Source organism: Amblyraja radiata, chromosome 28, assembly GCF_010909765.2.
Source record: "Amblyraja radiata isolate CabotCenter1 chromosome 28, sAmbRad1.1.pri, whole genome shotgun sequence".
NCBI classification, from domain to species: Eukaryota; Metazoa; Chordata; class Chondrichthyes; order Rajiformes; family Rajidae; genus Amblyraja; species Amblyraja radiata.
The window spans coordinates 25,243,932-25,268,566 of record NC_045983.1 but is presented as its reverse complement, the minus strand read 5'-3'; the positions used below and the strand labels follow the sequence as shown (position 1 = coordinate 25,268,566).

Sequence of the window (24,635 nt, the reverse complement as noted above, 5' to 3'; positions counted from 1 at the left end):
TGCTGCCTCACAGCGCTGGCAGCACCAGAGACCCCGGTTCGATCCTGACTATGGGTGCTGTCTGTACAGAGTTTGTACTTTCTCCCCCTGTGACCGAGTGGGTTTTCTCCGAGATCTTCGGTTTCCTCCCACACTCCAAAGACGTACAGGTTTGTCAGTTAATTGGCTTGGTATAAGTGTAAATTGTCCCTAGTATGTGTAGGATAGTGTTAACGTGCGGGGATCGCTGGTTGGTGCGGACTCGGTGGGCCGAAGGGACTGTTTCCACGCTGTATCTCCAAACTAAACTAAACCTCTGAATAAGGAGTGCAAACGTCATCTCCGTTTGCCTCGAGCAGAGATTAAACATCCAACAACTTTCCCTTACATCCTCAGTCATCACACCAGCTTTGTCCTCGCACTCAGGAAAACATTCTCCCTCTTCTCAGTCAGGGAAACCTCTCTCCTCCAGATCTCAGGCCATGATAATCCCATTTCATAATTAATTCTTACACCCAACCAGCAGCACATTAATTTCAGAAATCCCAGAAGTCTCATTAGTAGGATTAGAGCTTTGAATTTCAACATTTAAACCTTCTACTTCCAGGCATTATTAAGGTGGATTGTTTCTTGGGAGCCTTGCCCCAGAATTGTGCTTTGCCTCTGTATCCCTTCCGTGGCCTGTTTGTGCTTTAAATGGTCACACGCACACTGAGGTGCCACGATGGCGCAGTGGTAGAGTTGCTGCCTTACAACGCCAGGACCCGGGTTTGATCCCGACTACGGGTGCTATCTGTATGGAGATTGTACATTCTCCCCGTGACTGCATGAGTTTTCCCCATGTGCACCAGTTTCTTCCCACATTCCAAAGACGTATAGGTTTGTCGGTTGACATAAAATGCTGGAGTAACTCAGCGGGACAGGCAACATCTCTGGAGGGAAGGAATGGGTGACGATTCGAGTCGAGACCCTTCTTTAGACTCGACCTGAAACGTCACCCATTCCTTCTCTCCAGAGATGCTGCCTGCCCCGCTGAGTTACTCCAGCATTTTGTGTCTACCTTCGATTTAAACCAGCATCTACAGTTCTTTCCTGCACACTAGGATTGTAGGTTAATTGGCTTTGGTAAAGATTGTAAATTGTTCCTAATGCGTAGGATAGTGCTAGTGTACGGGGATTGCTGGTTGGCATGAACTCGGTGGTCCGAAGTGCCTGTTTCGGCGCTGTATCTCCAAACTAAACTAAACACTGTGGACAGGACTCAGAAGGTAAATAAATTAAGTCATGTAGATTTTGTTGGAATTATTGCATGGACTAACCAAAAGAAAAAGTTCACAACTGAAACCTTAAGAAGTAAATGTTGCTTTCGCAAACAATAAATCTTGAATCTCACCCAGTCAAGGTAATGAATGCATGCCTAAAACTCTACTGCAGCCCTTGGTCTCTTTGCACCAGACCATATGCAGTAAATGGCCAATAAGAGCAGAAGCAGCACACTTGTCAGAGGTTAATTGCATCATCCATTAAATTATCATCAGTTATTCTGATTTAAAACAAGCTGTTAATTAATCTGGAGCCGGAGCAAGTTAGCTATGAGGAGTTTGGATTTGAAGGCACAAGATCAATTACAATTGCAGATATTGAAAGGCCAGCACAATAATGAACACAGCAGATTGTCTGATAACAGCATTCACAATCCCCCTGTTGTGTATGATGCTGGCATACATTTCCTCCCAACAATCATATTGCAAATGGACATACCCTCGAACTTAGGACACTTTGTTAACTCACTGTCATCAACACTTACAAAATTCACCGTTGAACTGGTTAACCTGATACATACTGGTGCAAATAACCAAAAACACTGTCACTAAATGAAATCAATCACCACTGGGACCTACAGAAAAAGACTGAAATTAAGCAACATACATATCTGCTAACTTAAATCAATATAGTTATTGACTAGTCGTAAGTACATAGTGGGTGAAAACAAGTTCAATTACAGATGCTTGGGACTGTCTCATTTCAGCACGCATAGATTAATATTGCCCTTTAAAGTTTTTCAGCTCCAATCTATGTGAATGGGTCTTACAAAAGCAACTAATCTCCTGCAGAAGTGAGGATAATATTCCACTGCCTTGGGAGAGGACAATAATGAATTGGAATGAGGAGATGGAACTCTGCAAACCATCTCCAATCGATTTCTATACCCTGGCCTAATCACTGGATCTGACTAGATGCTCTACACTACATGGCCATGGTGAAGCAATTTTAGGCAGGTCTCACAACCTCCATCACCCTGAAGTCATTATCCACAAGTATCTCAACAACCAGCTGCTCATTACATGGGCAGGCAAGGGAAAAGAAAGAAAGGTCTTCACCCGAAACGTGAGTCTGAAGAAAGATCTTGACTTGAAACATCACCTATTGCTTTTCTCCAGTGATGCTGCCTGACCCTCTGAGTTACACCAGCGTTTTGTGGCTATCAAAGGAAAATAAACCCTTGCTTATCGATCACATGCAATAGAGGCTAATTAAAATGTTATGCTTCTAAGTTATATTATTTGTTTGCATATTGTATTAATGTGCATCAGTTCATCATGCTCATTGTTCTTACAGCTACCATGATGGACTATCAGGTGCTCCGTAACAAAATGTCACAATATTAATGCGCTGAGATCATTATGGACATTGTATTGGTTGGTTACATATCTGCTTTGTACCAATGGTGATGGGGTGGGGGGGGGGGGGGGGGATATGGTAATAGCCAACCAAACCTTTGAGTTGCTGGAGATTTTCTGAATCCCAAGTAGCGATACAAGTCAGGTAAGGAGTATCAATTGGCTTTTTTTTTTACCAACAAACAATTATGGTCTAAAATGCCATAATAATCTTCAAAACCTTTGTGGAAATAGGGAAGTGGAACTTCAAATGTGTTCAAGCACTAAAGGCAATTTCAAGCATGGCACTGACATATCTGGCTTGCAATGCTCTTTGTGTGTATCAGAAGATTTTAAGAACACACTCTCTGTTATCCAGTTCCAGGTACAGTCCGAAGATGTTGGATTGCTGAGATGTTGTAGCGTAGAAGCTGCACCAGCAACTTCCAGAGTCACTGGCATGGACTTGCATCAACTTTTGCAGTTGCAAATTTGTTGAACATGGAGGGAATAAACTCCATAATGGTTGATGAATGTTCTGGTTGATCCTGTGGTTACTCTGATTAACCTGCGCGCAATCAATGGCATACTGCACCAGTGAGAAGCCGGATAGAGACACAAGTCTTCACTCATCCTGACAGCACTGGGGAATTTTGCACATCATCTGATTCTGCCAAACAACCCATCAGTCAACCACAAAATGTATTTATGTACAGCCAGAGAGACACCCTCGATTCAGCTACAGCAATACATTGAAAGGAACCAGAAAAAAGAAAAATTGAGGCGCCTGGTTTTGTCTTTCACAGCCACTGGGAACACATAGCTAGCAAGAATTCCAGAAGGCTGCAGATTTATCCGATGAAACAATTTCAAGCTTCAGAAGTATTGCACTGCAATGAGGTCAACAAGAAAACTTGGCCTCTGTCAGGCTACCCTGTTGCCCAGGTACAGTCCGAAGATGTTGGATTGCTGAGATGCTGAGACCATTGAGAGCATCCTTACCAACTGCATCACAGTATGGTATGGCAACTGCTCTGTCTCCGACCGGAAGGCATTGCAGAGGGTGGTGAAAATTGCCCAACGCATCACCGGTTCCTCGCTCCCCTCCATTGAGTCTGTCCAAAGCAAGCGTTGTCTGCGGAGGGCGTTCAGCATCGCCAAGGACTGCTCTCACCCCAACCATGGACTGTTTACCCTCCTACCATCCGGGAGGCGCTACAGGTCTCTCCGTTGCCGAACCAGCAGGTCCAGGAACAGCTTCTTCCCGGCGGCTGTCACTCTACTCAACAACGTACCTCGGTGACTGCCAATCACCACCCCCCCCCGGACACTTATTATTATTTATTCAAATCATTTGCTATGTCGCTCTTCTAGGGAGATGCTAAATGCATTTCGTTGTCTCTGTACTGTACACTGACAATGACAATTAAAATTGAATCTGAATCTGAATGCCTCCTGTGAACTCATTCTCTTTGCTGTCCACCTATTGAATTCAACACAGGTACTGTGGACACTTATTTCACTCCTCATCCCAAATCTAATAAAAAAAACAGCCATGATGTCATCCTTTCCAGAGGCTGTGTGAATATACCTTATTGTACAAATAACTTGGTTGAAACAAGTACCCTCATCAAACAGCTCCTCAAAGGAAAGTGGGAAAATGTGCATGGTGCCTCTATTGGGACTCAGTTGGCCATACTGATATATTGCTGCTTTCTCTTGTCCTTTTCATTGATGAGTCTCTCGAAACTACAGAATGGTTATGCGAGCAGCATTAGATTTTAAACCTATTGAAATCCAGAAACCTCGATGTCCACGGCAATTTAAAAAATGGAAATAGGCACGCTGCAAATGGTTTCGGGTTTAGGCCGAGATTTTCATATTTCTATAGCCTGGTTACTTGCTTTAAAATCTACAGTACCTCGGAGGCAATTCCCTGCTGATGTGGCCCGATTCTGGGGAGAAAAATATTTTATATTTTCCCCACTACCCACCAAATTGGAGGATGCAGGGATAGCACTCTCCTCCTCCATCACCCAATCACACTAATTGAGTGTAATCTCACTTTTGCATGCACTCCTTACACGTAATAGAACCAATTTAAAGAAGCCAATTAGCCTACAAACCTGCATGTCTTTGCGATATAGGAGGAAACCGGAGCACCTGGGGGAAATCCACAGGGAGTACATGCAAACACCACTCAGAGAGCACCAACTGTCAGGATCAAACACAGGTCCCTGGTGGTGTTGGGCAACAGTGCTAGCAGGTGTGCCTCTGTGGAAATGAAATTTGAAGCACTTGTTCACTCTTAAGGGTGGTCTTTCTTTCGTTACAGACCAATTTCAATGTTTTATTTGAAATCAATTGCAATGCAAAAAAAAAACTGCAGATGCCAGAAATCTGAAATAATAACAGAAAATGTTGGAGAATCATAACAGCATTTGTGGAGAGAGAGTTATTATTGCAGGTTATTGATTCTGGAATTGAAAAGTGAGAAGATGGTGCAGAATTGGGAGAGGTGGAGAGAGCAAAGGGAATGTCTGCAATGAAATCCATCCCTCACTCCAATCAAATGGAGAACACTTCCCTCCATTTCCAGTCCCCTCACCACCATCCAACCTTAAACTAGCAGGAGGTACTAGTCTCAATCTACAATGCCAGGACTGGGCAAGCCCCATTTGTCCTGCAGCCTTACTACCAGCAACACATTAGGGCAGAAGCATAATTTGTATCTAAATGATGCTCTAACAGCCCCTCAATTACCCATTTGGTCTCACATCTATCACATATATTCCCATTGTTCTACTCACCCTTCCCCCAACTTATCTGCAAATGAAAACTTTTTTTTTCCTTTCTTTCGCAGTTCTGAAGAAGGATCCCAGACCTGAAATGTTAACTGTTTAAGAAGGAACTGCAGATGCTGGAAAATCGAAGGTACACAAAAATGCTGGAGAAACTCAGCGGGTGCAGCAGCATATATGGAGCGAAGGAAATAGGCAACATTTCGGGCCGAAACCCTTCTGAAATGTTAACTGTTTCTTTACACCTATGCTGTCTGACCTGCTGAGCATTTCCTGTATTTTTTGTTTTCTTTAATATACACTTCAGATTTTGAACATCCACAGTATCATGATTTTCAAGCTTTGAACCGGCTGAAAAAGTCCCATACACCAAGGTCACATTGGCCTGATAGATTGCCCTGCATCCCATTTTGAATTGATTTACATCCCAATGCAGTTTCCAATTATGAAAACTGAGCCAACACTGCAGAATTCATGTTTATTCTGCCCTGCCTTTCCCCACTGAAGTCAGGGACTCGAGATGACTCCTGTGTTAGTCCAGGTCACATTAAGGTGGCTCACATTTCGGCCTGTCTGACATTTGAGTGCACAAGGCACCTTCAGAGAAAATGATTTTCTGCTCAGTAAACCTCCTGTGTTCGCTCCAGCACAAGATTTATGTAAATTTTACCTTTCCATCACAGTTTCTCATTTACAAGAAAATTAAGGATTTGCAAAGATATATTTTTTCTATTATTTGCACATTTGCGCTGACTTGGCTTTGGTCGATGAAGCATTTATTATGATGCCACTTACATCGATTCCTTTGGCTTTTGTTAGGCTGAAGTGACACTTAAGGTCATCTTTTCAGTTTTTTTTCTCCCTGCTTTGCCAGGTTTCGTGATTGGGGAATCTAAAAGCAAAATAACTATCCTCACAATCCATTCCCTCCAGAAATCTATCCTATGAATACTTCCTCTCACTCATTTCAATTCCCGTAGAATGTACAGTATACACAGAATTAAAAATAAAAAAAAATCAGCATATTAATTTTTGCCTTTGTTTTCATCATAAAAGTATCTGCACAATACATTTTAAATTATTTTTTATCTAGACCAATAATTTGTTTCTTTTGAATGGATTCCGAATAATTCCAGTAAGTTGATGTTTGAATCTGTACTTTGAAATACCAGTGTGATTATTGGTGTGGTAATTTGAGGCAGTCCTCCGATATATGGACAAAATGCAAATCCCTGGGCATCATCTGAATGCCATTACTAGAGTACTGCATAAGTGATCTGTGGCTTCCTTAAAATACATTAAAGATGGCAAATGTTATCCAGCGAACATACACTGACAATCCACGCCCATCCCATTTTATACTCCCCGGATTCCACCACTCACTCATAGACCAAAAATAATTTACAGTGGACGATTAATTTACCGCCCTGCATGGTTTTGGGTTGTGGGAGGAAACCAGAATACCCGGAGGAATCCTGCAGTTACAGAGAAAATGTTCAAATTCCACTTGGATAATGTCTGAGATTGGAATTGAACCTGAAGCTGCAAGGCAGCAGCTCCACTAACAGTGCCACTCCACTACCCCTTATTTTCTGAGCCACCTGTTTGTGGGGAAAGATGAGTGAAGGAACAGCAAAGGGCCATTCATCATCTCAAGCCAATTTCACAATTCAATTAGCTCATTGCTGTTCAGTGCCTGAACTCTTTATTTGCCAATCACTCATAGCCCTGGAAACCCTGACGAGTAAAACAGATTTTTGAGAAGGTCTTTTATTTCAATATCTGATAACTGCTGTGTTGTGCACCTCACGGTTCCAGTAACTTTTCTTCTCTTCATTCCCCCATTCATAGTCCTTCAGAAAGATTAGTCGTGACTAATAACCATTCATTTCCTTCTCTTGGGCGGCATCAAAAGCAGCTGGGAAACGTGGATAACCCCAAGGTTATACAAGTGACAACACCGCAGACAATTAATGTCTTCATTGCAGACGTTCCATTTGCTTTCTCCACCTCTCCCAATTCTGCACCATCTTCTCACTTTTCAAATTCCAGGATCAATAACCTGCAATGATAACTCTCTCTCCACAAAAGCTGTTATGATTCTCCTACATTTTCTGTTATTATTTCAGATTTCTGGCATCTGCAGTTTTTTTTTTGCATTGCAATTGATTTCAAATAAAACATTGAAATCGGTCTGTAACAAAAGAAAGACCACCCTTAAGAGTGAACAAGTGCTTCAAATTTCATTTCCACAGAGGCACACCTGCTAGCACTGTTGCCCAACACCACCAGGGACCTGTGTTTGATCCTGACATTGGGTGCTCTCCGAGTGGTGTTTGCATGTACACCCTGTGGATTTCCCCCAGGTGCTCCGGTTTCCTCCTATATCTCAAAGACATGCTGGTTTGTAGGCTAATTGGCTTCTTTCAATTGGTGCATGCAAAAGTGAGATTACACTCAATTAGTGTGATTGGGTGATGGATAGTCAGCATGAACTTGGTGGGATGAAAAGCTTGATTCCATGCTGTATATTTCAATCAATCAATATCTAGGTTCTAATTTTAAAGCTCTGCAAGCTAGCTCCATAGGAAAATGTTCATCTCCCTCCATGATGGGGTTACTGACTTCTTCCAAGAGTTAAAATAGAATACCAAAAGCTATCTTGCCTTCTGCGAGTCTTTGAAGCTTACCTTGCTGATTTTGTTCAGTTTTGTCGATGTCTTTTGAACTTTGTTTCTTTGAGCTCCGTATTAAAAGGGAAAAGAGCAAGAGGTAGCTGGGTTTTTAGTACACTTGTTGTGAGTTTACAGAGGACATAAAGGGCCAGCAAGGAGAACGGTGGTGGCACAGTGGTGCAGCTGGTAGAGCTGCTGTCTCACTGTGCCAGAGACCCAGGCTCGATCCTGCCCATGGGTGCTCTCTGCGTGGAGTTTGCACGTTTTCCATGTGTCAGCGTGGGTTACTTTCCTCCCACATCCCAAAGACGTATGGGTTTGTTGGTTAATTGGCCCTCTGTAAACTGACCCTGATGTGAAGGGAGTGGATGGGAAAGTGGGACAACTTAAAAAACAGTGTATGTTGGTGATCGATGATTGGCATAGACTTAATGGGCCAAAGAGTCTGTTGCCATGCTACAGCTCTAAACTAAACCAAACCATTTACCAAATGTTCTGCTGCAAATTTATACAGGCTTTTGGAAAGTGCCTGAATACAATGGCTTCAATCTTCCCAGTCCTGACCTTGAAATATTATCAATTCCTGGATTGAATGCCATACAGATCTCCTGATAGCAGAAAGTGAGGTGCTGTACTACGGTGTACCAACTGCTTTGAAGATTGCTTCTTGGAACGCCTCAGTAATCAATTAAAAAAGACAAAGTGTTGGAGTAATTCAGCACTACAGGCAACATCTCTGGAGAACATGGATAGTTGACGTTTTGGGTCGGTATCCTTCTTCACACTCAATCAATACAAGGTCTCTTCAAGTGTCAACTGTTTGATTATTAGTTATCCATGTTTCACAATTAGGAAAAGGGAAATGAGGAAGGAAAGGGGACAAGTAGCAAATAAACCAACTAAAATTTACAGTTTTCAGCACAGGTAGAAAAGAGTTTTGAGGTAACAGTTGCTCAGCCCTGACATCAGGATGGGGTCCAAGATAATCTAAAGACCAACTTGACCTTAATGTTGCTATTAGACAGCCTGCAGACAAGGAACGAGAAATCAAGGATCAGAGATCAAGGCAGCAATAATGAGGTGGAAAGGAGAAGCCATTATTCAAGGTGCACTATTTGCATTCAGGCAAGTAGGAAAGAGACCAGTTTAGTTTATTGTCACATGTACCGAGGTACAGTGAAAAGCTTTTGTTGTGCACTATCCACCTAGCAGAAAGACAATACAAGAATAACCACACAACTACACAGAGCTATATAATGCAAAAATACCTGGAATGGTTGGATTAAAACTGAATTGTTCTTTGCATCTCAATAATTCAACTCTATTTGCCTCGAGGGTCTCTTGACTCCTAGGAATGTCTGAACAACACAAATGCAGCAACCATTCTCCCATGTGACACCATTATAAAATGTCTACTAATTTTGTACAATGAAATAGAAAAAAGAATGTTCTGCAATTACTGTCCCCGACATGTTTAGGAGCTATGTATAATGAATATAATTGTGTTCACAGATACAACTGCATTGATGTGAAGTGCCATGTGCATTCTGAATAACAATAGAGTGAACAACAGACACACAAGGAGCAGTCCTCGTATAACGTGGGTGTATGAAGGAACAAAAGATTACATGCTTGGCAACAACAGATGTTTCCTAGAATGAGTCTTGGGTCTGACACCCGATTGTCAGTGTATTCTGTGCAGAGCTAAATCAACTGTGCAGAAAAAGGCCCTGGGCAGAAACCTTTCATTCTTTTTAAAAAAAATCAAAAGTAATTCCCGGGTGGCAAACAGGGCTCAATGTTCCTGAACTAGAAAAAATAAACAGTGACTTGTCCGATGATGATGGGCGAGTGTCATCTGAGTTATGAGGTCGGGAAAATAGACACAAAAAGCTGGAGTAACTCAGCGGAACAGGCTGCATCTCTGGAGAGAAGGAATGGATGACGTTTCGGGTCGAGACCCTTCTTTGAGGCAAGGAACAGAGTCAAAAAAAGGGGGCAGAGGGATTATACAAAAAGGTGTATACTCACAAAGCAAGAGACCTTTATAATCAGAGATTGCAGAGATGGAAAGGTTTGTTAAAATTGAGGAGAAGTTAAAAGGAGTTCAGGAGGCCAAGCAAAGACAGACGTTTAGCATCAGTGTAGGACATTCAAGTTCTGGATTGCATGCATTTTATTTTCCCAGACCAACAAATCAGGAAGGTACTGACATACTATGTGAAATTATTAAGAGTTTCTTCTAGGTAACTTCATACTCAGTCCAGTATTTGATACCTAGCTCAGGCTCTGCACAGACTGCAGCCCATGTCCCACCATAAACTTGCAACATGTGGCTTTGTATCCTCCAATGTTAAAAGCTGATTGAGATTGTTCACAACCCATGTTACTTTACAAACTGAGTTTATTTCTGACCCCAGAATCCTGACATCAGAAAGCATAACACATTGAAATATATATTGTGATATTTTAATCTCAGAAATTAATGGAGTCAACCCCAAGAATAGGCAATAACTGAAAGCAGATGCAAAATGCTCACCTCGTGGATGTGAATTGTGAGTGGGGGCTGTTAACCAATCTGCTCTAAATAGACCCATCGCAACATTCCTAGAAGACGGCACATTACAAATTTCAACTTTGTAAATTGTTGAATTTTGTTCACCATTCTAGTGGACTTCTAGCCATTTTATTTTCACAGACCAACAAAGGGGGGAATAGAGGTGTTGGTGTGCTTTCTTGGTTGTTGCCTCAATGTGGTTGGTCCATGACTGGTAACATTTGTGCCAACGAATTTGAAGCTCTGATGTTTGGTGCAAACTCACTGGAGCTGGGGGCCGCTTCCATGCTATATCGCTATGAAGTCTGGAGTTGTGCATGGAAACTCCAGCTTTTTGCAGCAAATTCTGATTATCCAGTTTTCACTATTGAAAAGGCAGTGGAAAAAAAATTCCATCATCAATTAGAAAAGGGAAGATAGATAATTGAATGGAAAAATATGGGGGGAAAAGGCAGAGCAGGAGAACTAATGGAAATGCCCTTTCCTCACACGCCAAAACTGGGTCAAATGACTGCCTTCCTTGCGTGCATTATTATTCTGTGAGCTTGCTCATGGGTCATGTTAATCCAGAGGGAAATTTGGATGTGGTCATGTATATAAAATGTTAGAAAATCAGCACTCCCCCGCCCCCCTCCCCCTCCCTCTCCCTCTCTGATGTGAAATGGCCATAAACCTTGTCTGCTGTCAGGACCTCTTAAAACATAAATATTGGATTTCACAGAGCAGCTGGAGAAAATCTCCCATAGCACCCCAAGGAGTTCTGATGCATTGTGAATAAATGCTTTCCAACAGCTATACATGGAGGTGTATAAAATCATGAGGGGAATAGATAAAGTGAATGCGTAGAGTATTTTTTCACCCCCCAGGGCAGGTGAATCATGAGCTAGAGGTCACAGGTTTAAGGTGTGAGGGAAAAGATTTAATAGGAACTCGAGAGGCAATCTTTTCCACACAGAGGGTGGGGGTTTATGGAATGCATTACCAGAGGAAGCTGTTTGAGGCAGGTACAACTCCAACATTTAAAAGACATTTGGACAGGTTAATGGATAAGTAAAATGATGATGGGAATAGGTCGTGTGGGAAAATGGGATTAATCGAGTTGCGCCATCATGATGAGCATGGACAAGTTAGTCTGGAGGTCTTGTTTCTGTGCTGTATGACCCTACATGAGAAGATAACTAGAAATTATATTTCCCTTTTGTGTTAGTACAAAGATAGGAAATTACAATCTTTACAATTCCCTTCAGAATGACCCAGAGATAGTTTTGCAGGATATGGAATCGGGGTTATGGAAGACTTTTGGCGGCAAGGGGAAATCTTTATATCTAATCCAAAGTGTCAGCAACTCAAGACTGTTTGTTAAAGCAGTTTAGAGAAGCTATACTGTTTAACTGGGACTGAACCTAGCCTTGAGGCATTTGTTCCAGGTGAGTCTAGGGTGCTTCTTATGTTGAGGCATTTGCTTTTCAAATCCCCGTGGATTAGTGTCAAATCTCATATGAATTTCTGATAGAGACCTTACTCAGTTAAATCAGGATTAAAATGATAGTGGCAATTAGGAGATCCAGAGCAGGGTACAGGCAATCCAGGCGGTAATCTTGTGAATGAAAAAACTGATCACAAGACGCTGCGCCACACCAGAAATACTGCAGCTAATTTCCCAAAATATTCTGGCAGGGTGACGTATTAACGTCAGGATCCCTGAATAGCAGCACAGTCAGATTACCCTCAGCCAATACACATGCCAATTGCTGTTCCAATAAACTAAAATGCAATTTCCACAATGTATTTTGCTCAGGCGGCCAGCAGTCTGCATTACTTGGCCCTCAGAGAGGATAGCATGGTTGAAGGGGGGGGTGGGAACCATGCGGAAAAACCAACAGCCTATGTGTAACCGACATTTAAGGGCCTGTCCCACGATGCGAGTTCACCCAAGAGCTCTCCCGAGTTTAAAAACAAATCTAACTCGTGGTAAGTATGTAGAATGTACGTAACGGGTACGTCGGAGCTCATGGATGTCTCAATAGACAATAGGTGCAGGAGTAGGCCATTCGGCCCTTCGAGCCAGCACCGCCATTTAATGTGATCATGGCTGATCATCCCCAATCAGTACCCCGTTCCTGCCTTCTCCCCATATCCCCTGACTTTGCTATTTTTAAGAGCCCTATCTAGCTCTCTCTTGAAAGCATCCAGAGAACCAGCCTCCACCGCCCTCTGAGGCAGAGAATTCCACAGACTCACAACTCTCTGTGAGAAAAAGTGTTTCCTCATCTCCGTTCTAAATGGCTTACTCCTTATTCTTAAACTGTGGCCCCTGGTTCTGGACTCCCCCAACATCGGGAACATCGTGTAGCGCCTCGTAATGCTAACGGCAGGTGCTCGGGAAATGCGGAAACTCGTGAAGGTTTTTCAACAGTGTGAAAATCTTCCAAGAGTAAAAAAATACTCGTGATGAGGTACCACGAGTTTGATTTTTTTTTAAACTCGGGAGAGCTCTTGGTGAACTCGCATCGTGGGACAGGCCCTTAAGTATTAGGAAGGAGGAGTGAAAACAAAATAAATGGCACATTGACATTGGGTGAAATCAGGACACAGGAGAGGTCTTGGGTTGCGACCCTTCTTCAGATTCCGAAAAAGGATTCCAACCCTAAATTCATTCCACATAAACTGCCTGAACTACTGAGTTCCTCCAGAACTTTATGTTTTTTCTCAAGATTGCATCAACTGCAGTCTCTTGTGTGAATGGAAATGAGGTTGTTGTATATGGTGAACTTAACCTCCACCAACCTATTTCTCAATTATAAAACGTTTCATATTATTAATTGTTCTTTATTTGGAAATACCTGCACGCACAGCATCCCACTCAAGCCAACAAGTGGCAATGCTGCAAAGCCAATTAAGTCAGTGGTTATTAAATAAGGAAGAACCTCAACTACATCTTTGTCATTTGTCCTTACATTTGATAGCTTGATGTCAAAGGTTCTGCATTAAGTATCTGAAGATGCTTCATTACTGCAAGAGCTGGCATAATGACTTTTTATCATTGTCAGCTGACATCCTTCTTCCATTCTTTTTATTTCAGTTCTTAGCAAATTAGGATTCCAAGAGAAGATGAGTTATTAGTTATAATAAACTCCCCGTAACTGCAGAGACGGAGATCTAGGTTATGGAATACTCAACTATTGTAACTGGTCACTCTCAGCGGTGAGTAATGCCCCTGTCCCACTTAGGAAACCTGAACGGAAACCTCTGGAGACTTTGCGCCCCACCCAAGGTTTCCGTGCAGTTCCCGGAGGTTTTTGTCAGTCTCCATACCTGCTTAAACTACCGGCAACCACTTGCAACCTCCGGGAACCGCACGGAAACCTTGGGTGGGGCGCAAAGTCTCCAGAGGTTTCCGTTCAGGTTTCCTAAGTGGGACAGGGGCATAAAACTAGCAGGAAGTGGGTGCATTGTTTGGTGGCACATTTTATAACCCATGATACGACTCTTTAATCTCCCTTCCATTGTCGAGCTAGAGTTTTGCAGCGCCATTTCATTACAAGGTATTTTGTTAGCTAGAGCAATTGGGTTACGGGGAAGCTTGTGTTCCCACACAAAGAAATCTATCAAATCCCCTTCCTCATTCTGTCAAAGACTCAACAGACAGTTCAGATCGATGTCTTAACATTTCACATCAGAAGAGCCCAGAGCAGCACATTCTTCAACTTCTATTCAAAAACCTACACTACACCCAGTCTATTGCAAGGTCACAATCACTTTCAATTTCTCCACCTCCATCACATCGGTTCTTGAGATGAGATTTTCTACTCCAGTGAATGTGCTATTCTTTCAAGAAACACTGCTCCCCACCCACCCACCCAAAGCCAATGGATTTTCCAGTTTCAGATAATCTGCACCTCCTGCCCCTTTCGCTCTTGTCATATGTATCCTGACCCTCCTACACACAGCATAGAAACATAGAAAGTAGGTGCAGGAGTAGGCCATTCAGACCCTCAAGCCACCACCGCCATTCAATATGATCATGGCTGATCATTCAGAATCAGTTCCCTGTTGCTGCTTTTTCTTTAGCCTTGATTCCTTTAGCCCCAAGAGCTATATCTAACTCTCTCTTGAATACATCCAGTGAATTGGTCTCCACTGCCTTCTGAGGCAGAGAATTCCACAGATTCACAACTCTCTGGGTGAAAATGTTTTTACTCATCTCAGTCCCAAATGGCCTACCCTTTATTCTTAAACTGTGACCCCTGGTTCTGGACTCCCCCAACATGGGGAACATTTATCCTGCATCTAGCCTGTCCAATCCCTTTGTAATTTTATATGTTTCTATAAGATACCCTCTCATCCTTCTAAATTCCAGTGAATACAAGCCCAGTTGATCCATTCTCTCATCATATGTCAGTCCCGCCATCCCGGGAATTAACCTGGTCAACCAATGCTGCCCTCCCTCAATAGCAAGAATGTCCTTCCTCAAATTAGGCAACCAAAACTGCACACAATACTCCAGGAGCGGTCTCACTAGGGCCTGTGCAACTGCAGTAGGACCTCCTTGCTCCTATACTCAAATCCTCTCGCTATGAAGGCCAGACATAGAAACATAGAAAATAGGTGCAGGAGTAGGCCATTCGGCCCTTCGAGCCTGCACCGCCATGCAATATGATCATGGCTGATCATCCAACTCAGTATCCTGTACATGCCATTAGCTTTCTTCACTGCTTGCTGTACCTGCATGCTTACTTTCAGTGACTGATGTACAAGGACACAGGTCTCATTGCACCTCTCCTTTTCCTAATCTGACACCATTCAGATAATAATTTACCTTCTTATTCTTGCCACCAAAGTGAATAACCTCACATTTATCCACATTATACTGCATCTGCCATGCATCTGCCCACTCACCCAACCATTTCCAAATAACCCTGCAGCCTCATAGCATCCTCCTCACAGCTCATACTGCCACCCAGCTTTGTTTTCATCTGCATACTTTAGATGTTACATTTAATAAATTTGTCCAAATCGTTAATATATATATATATATTGTAAATAACTGGGGTCCCAGCACTGAGCCTTGCGGCACCCCACTAGTCACTGCCTGCCATTCTGAAAAGGACCCGTTAATTCCTGCTCTTTCCATCCCGTCTGCCAACCAATTCTCTATCCATGTCAATACCCTACCCCCAATACCATATGCTCTAATTTTGCACACTAATCGCTTGAGTGGGACCTTGTCAAAGGCTTTTTGCAAGTCCAGATACACTACATGCACTGGCTCTTCCTTATCCATTCTACTTGTTATATCCTCAAAAAATTACAGAAAATTAGTCAAGCACGATTTCCCCTTCATAAATCTGTGCTGACTTTGACTGACCCTTCCAAATGCACTGCAATTACATCTTTAATAATCGTCTCAAGCATCTTCCCACTACCGATGTCAGGCTAACGGGTCTATAATTCCCTGTTTTCTCTCTCCCTCCTTTCTTAAAAAGTGGGGTTACATTAGTTACCTTAACTGCCCTCCAGTCCAACCTTACCCCCCTGCCCCCTATCACCTTGTTTCTCCCCCACAACCCCCCATCTCAATCCTCCTACTGGGTCCCCTCTTCTACCCCACTCCGCCACTGCTCACCACTCCCCTCCCTGTTATTCCCATTTGCCACGACCACTTCCTTGTTCAGTTCCACTCCTCATCCTCCTTTCCTATATTATTGAGTCCACAGCCTTTTGTACTCCACTTCCCAGTCTGTTGTTATCTCCACCCTTCCCTCCCCCACCTGAGGTATCTGCCAAACACCCCTTCTCACCTCTAGCCACCGATCTTATGCTAACTCTTGCCCCACCACTCTCCCCCCCTCCCCCACCATAATGATTTCCTCTCTACTCTTTCATTCTATATGAAGGGTCTTGACCCGAAAGATCAACTGCCCATTTCCCTCCACAGATGCTGTCTGATCTGCAGAGTTCCTCCAACTCTCTATTTTTGCTGCAGAATCCAGCATATGCAGTCTTCTGTGCCTCCTAGTTTTTATTCAATATCGTATTCTTCAGAAAGCAACTGCAAATTTAAAGAGTTCCACTTCAACCACACAACCAGTTTTACTAGCACTGTCCCTTTGATCGCCCACAACTGCTCACAATTCCCATGATGGAAACACATGGAGATAGTGAAACGATAAAAATGTTACAAAAACTACTCAATGTTAAATTTCAAAACCTACATCGCAAAGGCCTGGCAGCACCCCAACCAGCTACATTACTGAATGACTGCAGCACCAATTACTTCATGTTTATTATTTGCTGCCAATGGCTTTTAAATTATTGTTCACAGATTTCCTCACTGCATAAAAAGACATTGCGAGGCAATCAATTTAAATTCCCCTTGATACTTCTGAGATTAATTCAAGTGGTTGGGGGCATTCATTAGATGGGAGAAAGATACATAGGGGCAGCAACAGATCAGAGCTGTCATTATTCTGTCCATCAGTGCCCAACCCATTGCAGGGAACTTTATAATCCTCTTGGCAAAGTACACTCAACCAGATTCTTTGTATTTGAAGAATCTCAGCATTGATCATTTTGATTAGTCCCCAAAACCTCCTGAAGGCTTAATAACATTGAGCCTTGTGTTTTACAACATAAAGCAAAGGGTTTAAAATTGGCAGCCTCAGCAATTAAATCAGCAACTTTGCCGTGTACCCGCATCTGATATTGACTACTAACTAGTTCTTTCTTCCACCCACTTGGATTCATCCTGTCATGCTTTCTTAACCATTTTCAGACTGGGAAAGCTTTGAGTGCAGCCGACCCGCATTGCTGGAGTTTCTGAGACGACTGAGCTTGCAGTAATAGTGCAGAGAAGTCACGTGCAGTGGATGAATCCCAAATCCAGCCACAGACTAGTTGCTCCATCTGGCTCACCATCCAATGCCATTGCCTGACTGTGGACGCTTGCAAATAATAGACAGATAAACAAATGTGCTGTCCAAGAGGAATACATTGTTGCCACTGCATTCACTGGGAAAGAGGATAAATACCAAGAAATTTAAAATTGTTATGTAATTTACCTAGGAGCTGCTAAGAATTACAGGCAGTGTCAGTACAGTTATCTACAGACATACACACACACCAGTATTTTTGTGACAGATTTGAGTGACAAATTTGAGAAAAGATTCACTGGGGTTTGATATTCTGTGGGATTGTCCAACTGGGAAGGTGATGATGTTAATACAGATACAGCTTACAGCACAGAACGGAGGACAAATGGAACACTGTGACTATATCAGCAGGGTTTGTACACCAAAGTGTCCATGTACGAGAGGGGGTTATGCACCTAAAGATATAAAGCTGTGGTGGCTTTTAAAACCAGTGTTTATAATAATTTGGCCAGTTTAAAAGGTTCCTGAATTCGCAGTGGCTAATGTAATTAATTATCAAAGGCGATAACATAGCCTTCAGTTTTCACACTGACCATGTAATGTCCAGCTAAAGATTTGGAGCTCTGTGAGGTGTGGTTTCCATCCCTAGCAATTGTAGAGGCGGCAAGTCTTAAAAGATTAAATGGCCTATCCTTCTCACAAAATTCTAACGGTGGTGTGCCCTTGCAAAATGTACTAGCCTTTGAATTGTATCTACCACAATAGATATATTTACCCGATTCTCAGAGGTACAATGCAAGAGCGGGCATAGAATCAACAGAGAAGACAGTGACACAAAACATGACAGTCGACCATGTAAGATGCTTTGCTAGCAACAAAGGCCATCACTAGCTCCAACTGTTTATAAGGAACATAATGACCCTGAATTAGGCCATTATCATCTGCATTCAATCGGTAACTGAAGCTTTGTTTCATCACTCAGTCAGTGCAGCAGAGTTAGCCGCAGTTTTACAACATTCCATTTCTTTTGTCACATTGATCGCATGCTAGTAATTTGCTTGGAACGCATCGACATCCAGAGGGAACCTCAAAATAGAAACTGTTAACTCACTGTGTATGACCCTGACCAGGAAATTATGCTCCTTTTACAGATATGGATGATTGTATTGGAATGGAATCAACTGCACTCTGCTCTTTCAAAAAAAAGAGGAGAGCTGAACAGCTACTTGCTCAGAATTAAAGGCGATGAACCCAATTATCTGGCAAAGATTAGTTCCAACATTGCAAACAAATAAACAAGACCCCCCCACCCACACCCACACCCAACCCCACAGAGTGAAAACACCACAGTTGCAGAATTCAAAAACAATAAAAATACCAAAATATTCAGCAAAACCGGCAGCCAGGTATTATTTCAAGTTTATGACCTTTGATGGAACTATCAGAACAATGGCAACAATAGATTATCAACCCGCAGTTTTAACCACTGCCGTCCCTGCGCCGACACTGCCTGATCTGCTGTTGTTTACATGGTTATACATGTTAACGGGCACCATATGTCCTGACATTGGGGGAAAACTGAACAGTTTGCACAAGATTGCAATAAGAATGGGAGAACAGATCGTTGGTGCACAGGAGCCGCCAGGAGATGAATCATTGCTGCAAGACAGACAGGTGCAAACTAAATCAGCAGCCACAACTTCTAACAGTCATCAATCAATAGAATGTTTCACAGGGCAACTTTACAAATGTGGTTTCTTTCTCTTTTCCTCAGAATGGAGCACATATGATTTGATCCATTTCTTCACAGTGACTGCTTTTGCAAAATAAAATGATAGACAATTTATTCCAAGCGTCAGAATTTTATTCAGCAAATAATCCCAAGGTTGGTGGGGCATGTGGAGCACCAGCTTTCAACCTGTTCTGTTGCGGTATTATTAGTTCACACGTTGTACTGCTCTTCTCATGGAGCAGGTTGTAGCGAGTCGACACCTAGACAATCAGTAGTCTTTTGAGGTAAGAACATGAAATTAAGAGCTGTTGTAGGCCATGTTGCCCCTCAAGCCTGCCCCACCATTCAATACGATCATGGCTAATGTGCCCCAAGCCTCATCTCGTCTTCTCTGCTGATCCTCATAGCCCTCGATTCACCAGTTTCCATGAATTTGTCTGCTTCCTCTTCAAAATATCCCCAATGATCAAGCCTCCATTACTCTCCAGGTTGCAGAATTCAGCTACCCTCTACAAGTTGTTCCCAGATACCTCAATTTTAAATGACATCCTCCTAATCTTAAACTACATTCTCTTGTGCAAGGTTCTTCCACTCGTGGCAACATCTTGACATCCATTCTGCCATGACCCTGTATAAGGGGGTGTTTGCATGTTCAATAAGGTCACTCTTCATTCTTCATAATGCCGAGGAATAGAGAAGTTATGTACTCATTCATGATAGGACAACCCTCTCATCCCAGGAATTAGCAGAGAGAATCTCTTTTGGACCTCCTCCAATGCCTTAAATAATGGGACCAAAACTGTGCCAACTGTTTGTGTGACTAACATTCCAATAGCAGCAGAAATGCTCATGTTGTAGCTCACCATTCTCTGTAGTAGTTCCTGAAGCTACTAGGTTGCAAATTGACGCTGGTGTTACTGTCAGGTGAGCACCTCTGTACTTCTGCCTTCTATTCCACTGAATGAAAACTTCCTCCTGACACCCTCCAAATCAATCGAGCATCAATGAAGGGATCTTGGAGTCTCAAAGAACTGCAGCTGTTGGAATCTTGCATGGAACACAATGTGCTGGAGTAACTCAGCAGGTTAGTTTGCATATCCATGTCCTCCAGAGAGGCTACGTTTTGGATTGGGACCCTTCTTCGGAAGGATTAGTCTGAAGAAGGGTACCAACCTAAAACATCACCTGTCTACGTCCTCCAGAGATGCTACCTGGCTCATTGAGTTACTCCAGCACATAGAAACATAGAGAAACATAGAAAAATAGGTGCAGAAATAGGTCATTTGGCCTTTTGAGTCAACACCGCCATTCAATATGATCATGGCTGATTATCTAAAATCAGTACCCCATTCCTGCTTTTTTTCCCCCCATATCCCTTGATTCCTTTAGCCCCAAGAGCTAAATCTAACTCTTCTCTTGAAAACATCCAGTGAATTGGCCTCCACTGTCTTCTGTGGCAGAGAATTCCACAGATTCACAACTCTCTGGGTGAAAAATGTTTTCCTCATCTCAGTCATAAATGACCTACCTCTTATACTTACATTGGACCCCTGGTTCTGGACTCGCCCAACATCGGGAGCATTTTTCCTGCATCTAGCCTGTCCAATCCCTAAAGAACTTTATATGTTTCTATAAGATCCCTTGCCATCTTTCTAAATTCCAGTGAATACAAGCCCAGTCGACCCATTCTTTCCTCATATGTCAGTCCTGCTATCCTGTGAATTAACCTGGTGAATCTATGCTGCACGCCCTCAATAGCAGAATGTCCTTCCTCAAATTAGGAGACCAAAATTGCACACAATACTCCAGGTGCGGTATCACCAGGGCCCTGTACAACTGCAGCAGGAATTCCTTGCTTCAAAACTCAAATCCTCTCGCAATGAAGGCCAACATGCCATTAGCTTTCTTCATTGACTGCTCTACCTGCATGCTTACTTTCAGTGTTTAAGAAGGAACTGCAGATGCTGGAGAAAACATTTTTACTGAAGAAGGGTTTTGGCCCGAAACGTTGCCTATTTCCTTCGCTCCATAGATGCTGCTGCACCCTGCTTACTTTCAGTGACTGCTGTACAAGCCCACCCAGGTCTCATTGCACTTCCCCTTTTCCTAATCTGACATTATTCAGTTAATAATCTGCATTCTTGTTCTTGCTACCAAAGTGGATAACCTCACATTTATCCACATTATACTGCATCTGCCCACTCACCCAACCTATCCAAGTCACCCTGCAGCCTCATAGCATCCTCATCGCAGCCCACACTGCCACCCAGCTTTGTGTGATCCGCAAACTTGGAGATGTCACATTTAATTCCCTCATCTAAATCGTTAATATATATTGTAAATAACTGGGGTCCCAGCACCGAGCCTTGCGGCAACCCGCTAGTCACTGCCTGCCATTCTGAAAAGGATCCATTAATTTCTGCTCTTTGCTCTCTGCCTGCCAACCAGTTCTCTACCCATGTCAATACACTACCCCCAATACCATGTGCTCTAATTTTGCACATTAATCTCTTGTGTGGGACCTTGTCAAAGGCTTTTTGAAAGTCCAGATACACCGCATCCACTGGCTCTCCCCTATCCATTCTACTTGTTATATCCTCGAAGAATTCCAGAAGATTAGTCAAGCACGATTTCCCCTTCATAAATCCTTGCTGACTACCTTCCAAATGCGCTGCAATTACATCTTTAATAATCGACTCAAGCATCTTCCCACTGCCGATGTCAGGCTAACTGGTCTATAATTCCCCGTTTTCTCTCTCCCTCCTTTCTTAAAAAGTGGAGTTACATTGTCTACCCTCCAGTCCACAGGAACTGATCCAGAGTCGAGAGAGCATTGGAAAATGATCACCAATGCACCCACAATTTCTAGGGCCACCTCCTCGAGTACTCTGGGATGCAGACCATCAGGCCCTGGGGATTTATCTGCCTTCAGTACCAAGTTTACCTAACACCATTTCCTGACTATTGTGGATTCCCTTCAGTTCCTCCCTCCCATTAGATCCTCGGTCCTCTAGTATTTCTGGGAGATTGGTTCTGTCTTCACTAAGGAAGACACAAACAAAATACTTGTTTAACTGTTCTGCCAATTCCTTGTTTCCCCATTATAAATTCACCTGTCTCTGATTGTAAGCTACCTATATTTGTCTTCACTAATCCTTTCTTTTTTACATATCTAAAGAAGCTTTTAGAGTCAGTTTTTATATTCGCTGCAAGCTCTTTCATGCTCCCCCCCCCCCTTTCTTAATTAACCCCTTTGTCTTCCTCAGTTGAGTTCCAAATTTCTCCCAGTCCTCTGGTTTGCTGCTTCCTCTGGCCAATGTATATGCCTTTTCCTTGGATTTAATTTTTAATGAAGGGATCTTGCTTCAATTCCCTTATCTTCTTCATTGGTTGATCCTCATTGACATCAGCTGCATCCAGGCTGGTAAATCCCTTGTATCTGAGCAGTAATATGGCTGATTCACTCAAGGTCTTTATTTTCAATTGCACGGTTAAAAGGTCGCTTGAGGTCTGGTGACTGACTCATTGACCACTGCAATTCATTGACTTCCAAGAGAATAAAGTGGATCGGTTTCCCAATTTCCATTGCCGACTCCCATCTCTTCCTACAACCCACTGTCTGGGCTTCATCCCATATCCCACCAGCCATCCTCTCAGTCCACACATTTACGTAATGCAGCCAAACACACGGTCCACCACATCGTGAGCAATGTTGTATAAAAACTAATAGCAGGGTAGGGGACAAACGGGAAAATAGAAATAAAGGGGAGGAAAGTAAAAACTAACAGATGAGAAAATAAAACAGCATGGTGCCGAGTCTGTGTGTGCGACTGGCTTTTTGAAATAATTAACAGTTCTTATAATTATTAAATCCAAGATGCTGGAAGATAAAACTACAAGGTAGTGTAAAGGTGGAGTGTATGGCAAGGGGTGAGGACCGACACTGGAGAGATGGAAATGTTATTCCGCTCATTTGTATTACAATCATGTCCAATTAGTTGATCCAAGCCCACGGGGCACCAGCAGAGGTTGAAATGGCCGTTTGCATTGTCAAGATTTATGGATGGATGGATTACTAAACTTGCAGAAATGCAATAGCGCCGAGCAGGTTTGGGCAGCAAGAACCAGGAGGGAGTGGGAGAAAGAGGGGGGGCTACTCAGTATTCATCCAGCGCCTCGCGTGTGGAGCTAAAAGGATCAATCATACCTGCACATCTTTCACCTGCTGCACTATGATCGCTCGCAGGCAAAGGACCCTTTCCCATCCCACCGCAGCGGGACACCGCCCGCGAGGGAAACTGCGGACACCTCTCCCCTCATCCCCATACCACGCTACGAGAGAGAGAGCGATTCAAGGTGCATCCCATTCCCGGGACAGTCCGGTCACAATCCGCAGAGATGCGGCTGAAGTTCACGCTGTCCTGGCTGATGCCCGTCTCCTCTTGCATCTGACCACCTCTTCTCTCTCTCCCCCTCTCTATCTTACTCCCCGTGTACATGCTCCGCACCGATGCCAGTGTCCGCAATGCCAAACACAATTTACAACAAACATTCAGAAGCAAAATAAAATAACCGGACTGCTTCTCTCTCTTCCCCCCCCCCCCGATGCGCGGCTGATTAACCCCCCGAGTCAACTGCACCACGCCATCTCCCCTGCCCCGTTATCCCACCGGGCTGATGCATCTGCAGCCAAGGACCACCGTGCACACATTCACCCGCTCCTCCTCCCATTGTCGATACTCACAGCCCGCAACTCCTGGGTGCGATCTTTCATCTCTCCGGTGTCCTGGAAGCCCGGCTCGGATCGGGTTGTGTTCGGAAACGCTCTGCGCGCAGCGTGCACAAACCCAGCAACAGAGGATGGCGATGCCGAGCTCTGCGGTTTCTCTCCCCCACTCACCGGGCGAAGGAGGCGGCTCCGAAGACTGGCAGCTGCCGCCAAAGCGCATGTCGGGGCGGACCCCGGCAAGGCTCACTTTGCACACAGGGGAAAAAAAAGACAAACATTACTGGTATCAAAAACTGACACAGGACTCTGCAACTTGCAAATATCTCATTCAAAGACTGACCACAAAAGGCGGAAAAATCAACACACGGCGCTCAAAAATTAACAAATATTATGAAATTAACGACGATTTTTGGTCACATGAATGAACACATGAAATTATTGCAATTATCGCTATACGCGATGGAACTAACGTTAAAATTAAGTGATTTTATATTAAGTGAAATTAACACGACACGTTGTGTCATTAACGGTACAATTAACACGATCTATGGTGGAATTAAAGATTAAATTAACATAAAAAACAATTATATCAACAGTGAAATTAACACAATTTTCAAATTTACAGTGCAA

At 43.3% G+C, this 24,635-nt stretch overlaps 1 protein-coding gene across 3 annotated transcripts in view; it reads right to left on the bottom strand.

The window, feature by feature from the left end:
* Nucleotides 1-24,224, bottom strand: part of LOC116989013 (syntaxin-1A) — a 199,711-nt gene extending 175,487 nt beyond the window's left edge. For all 3 annotated transcript variants that reach the window (XM_033046126.1, XM_033046128.1, XM_033046127.1), the window contains exon 1: nt 24,021-24,224. In XM_033046126.1, coding sequence (XP_032902017.1) covers nt 24,021-24,050 — 30 coding nt within the window. In that variant the 5' untranslated portion in view covers nt 24,051-24,224. The remainder of the gene's footprint in view (nt 1-24,020) is intronic.
* Between the last annotated feature and the right edge of the window lie 411 nt (nt 24,225-24,635).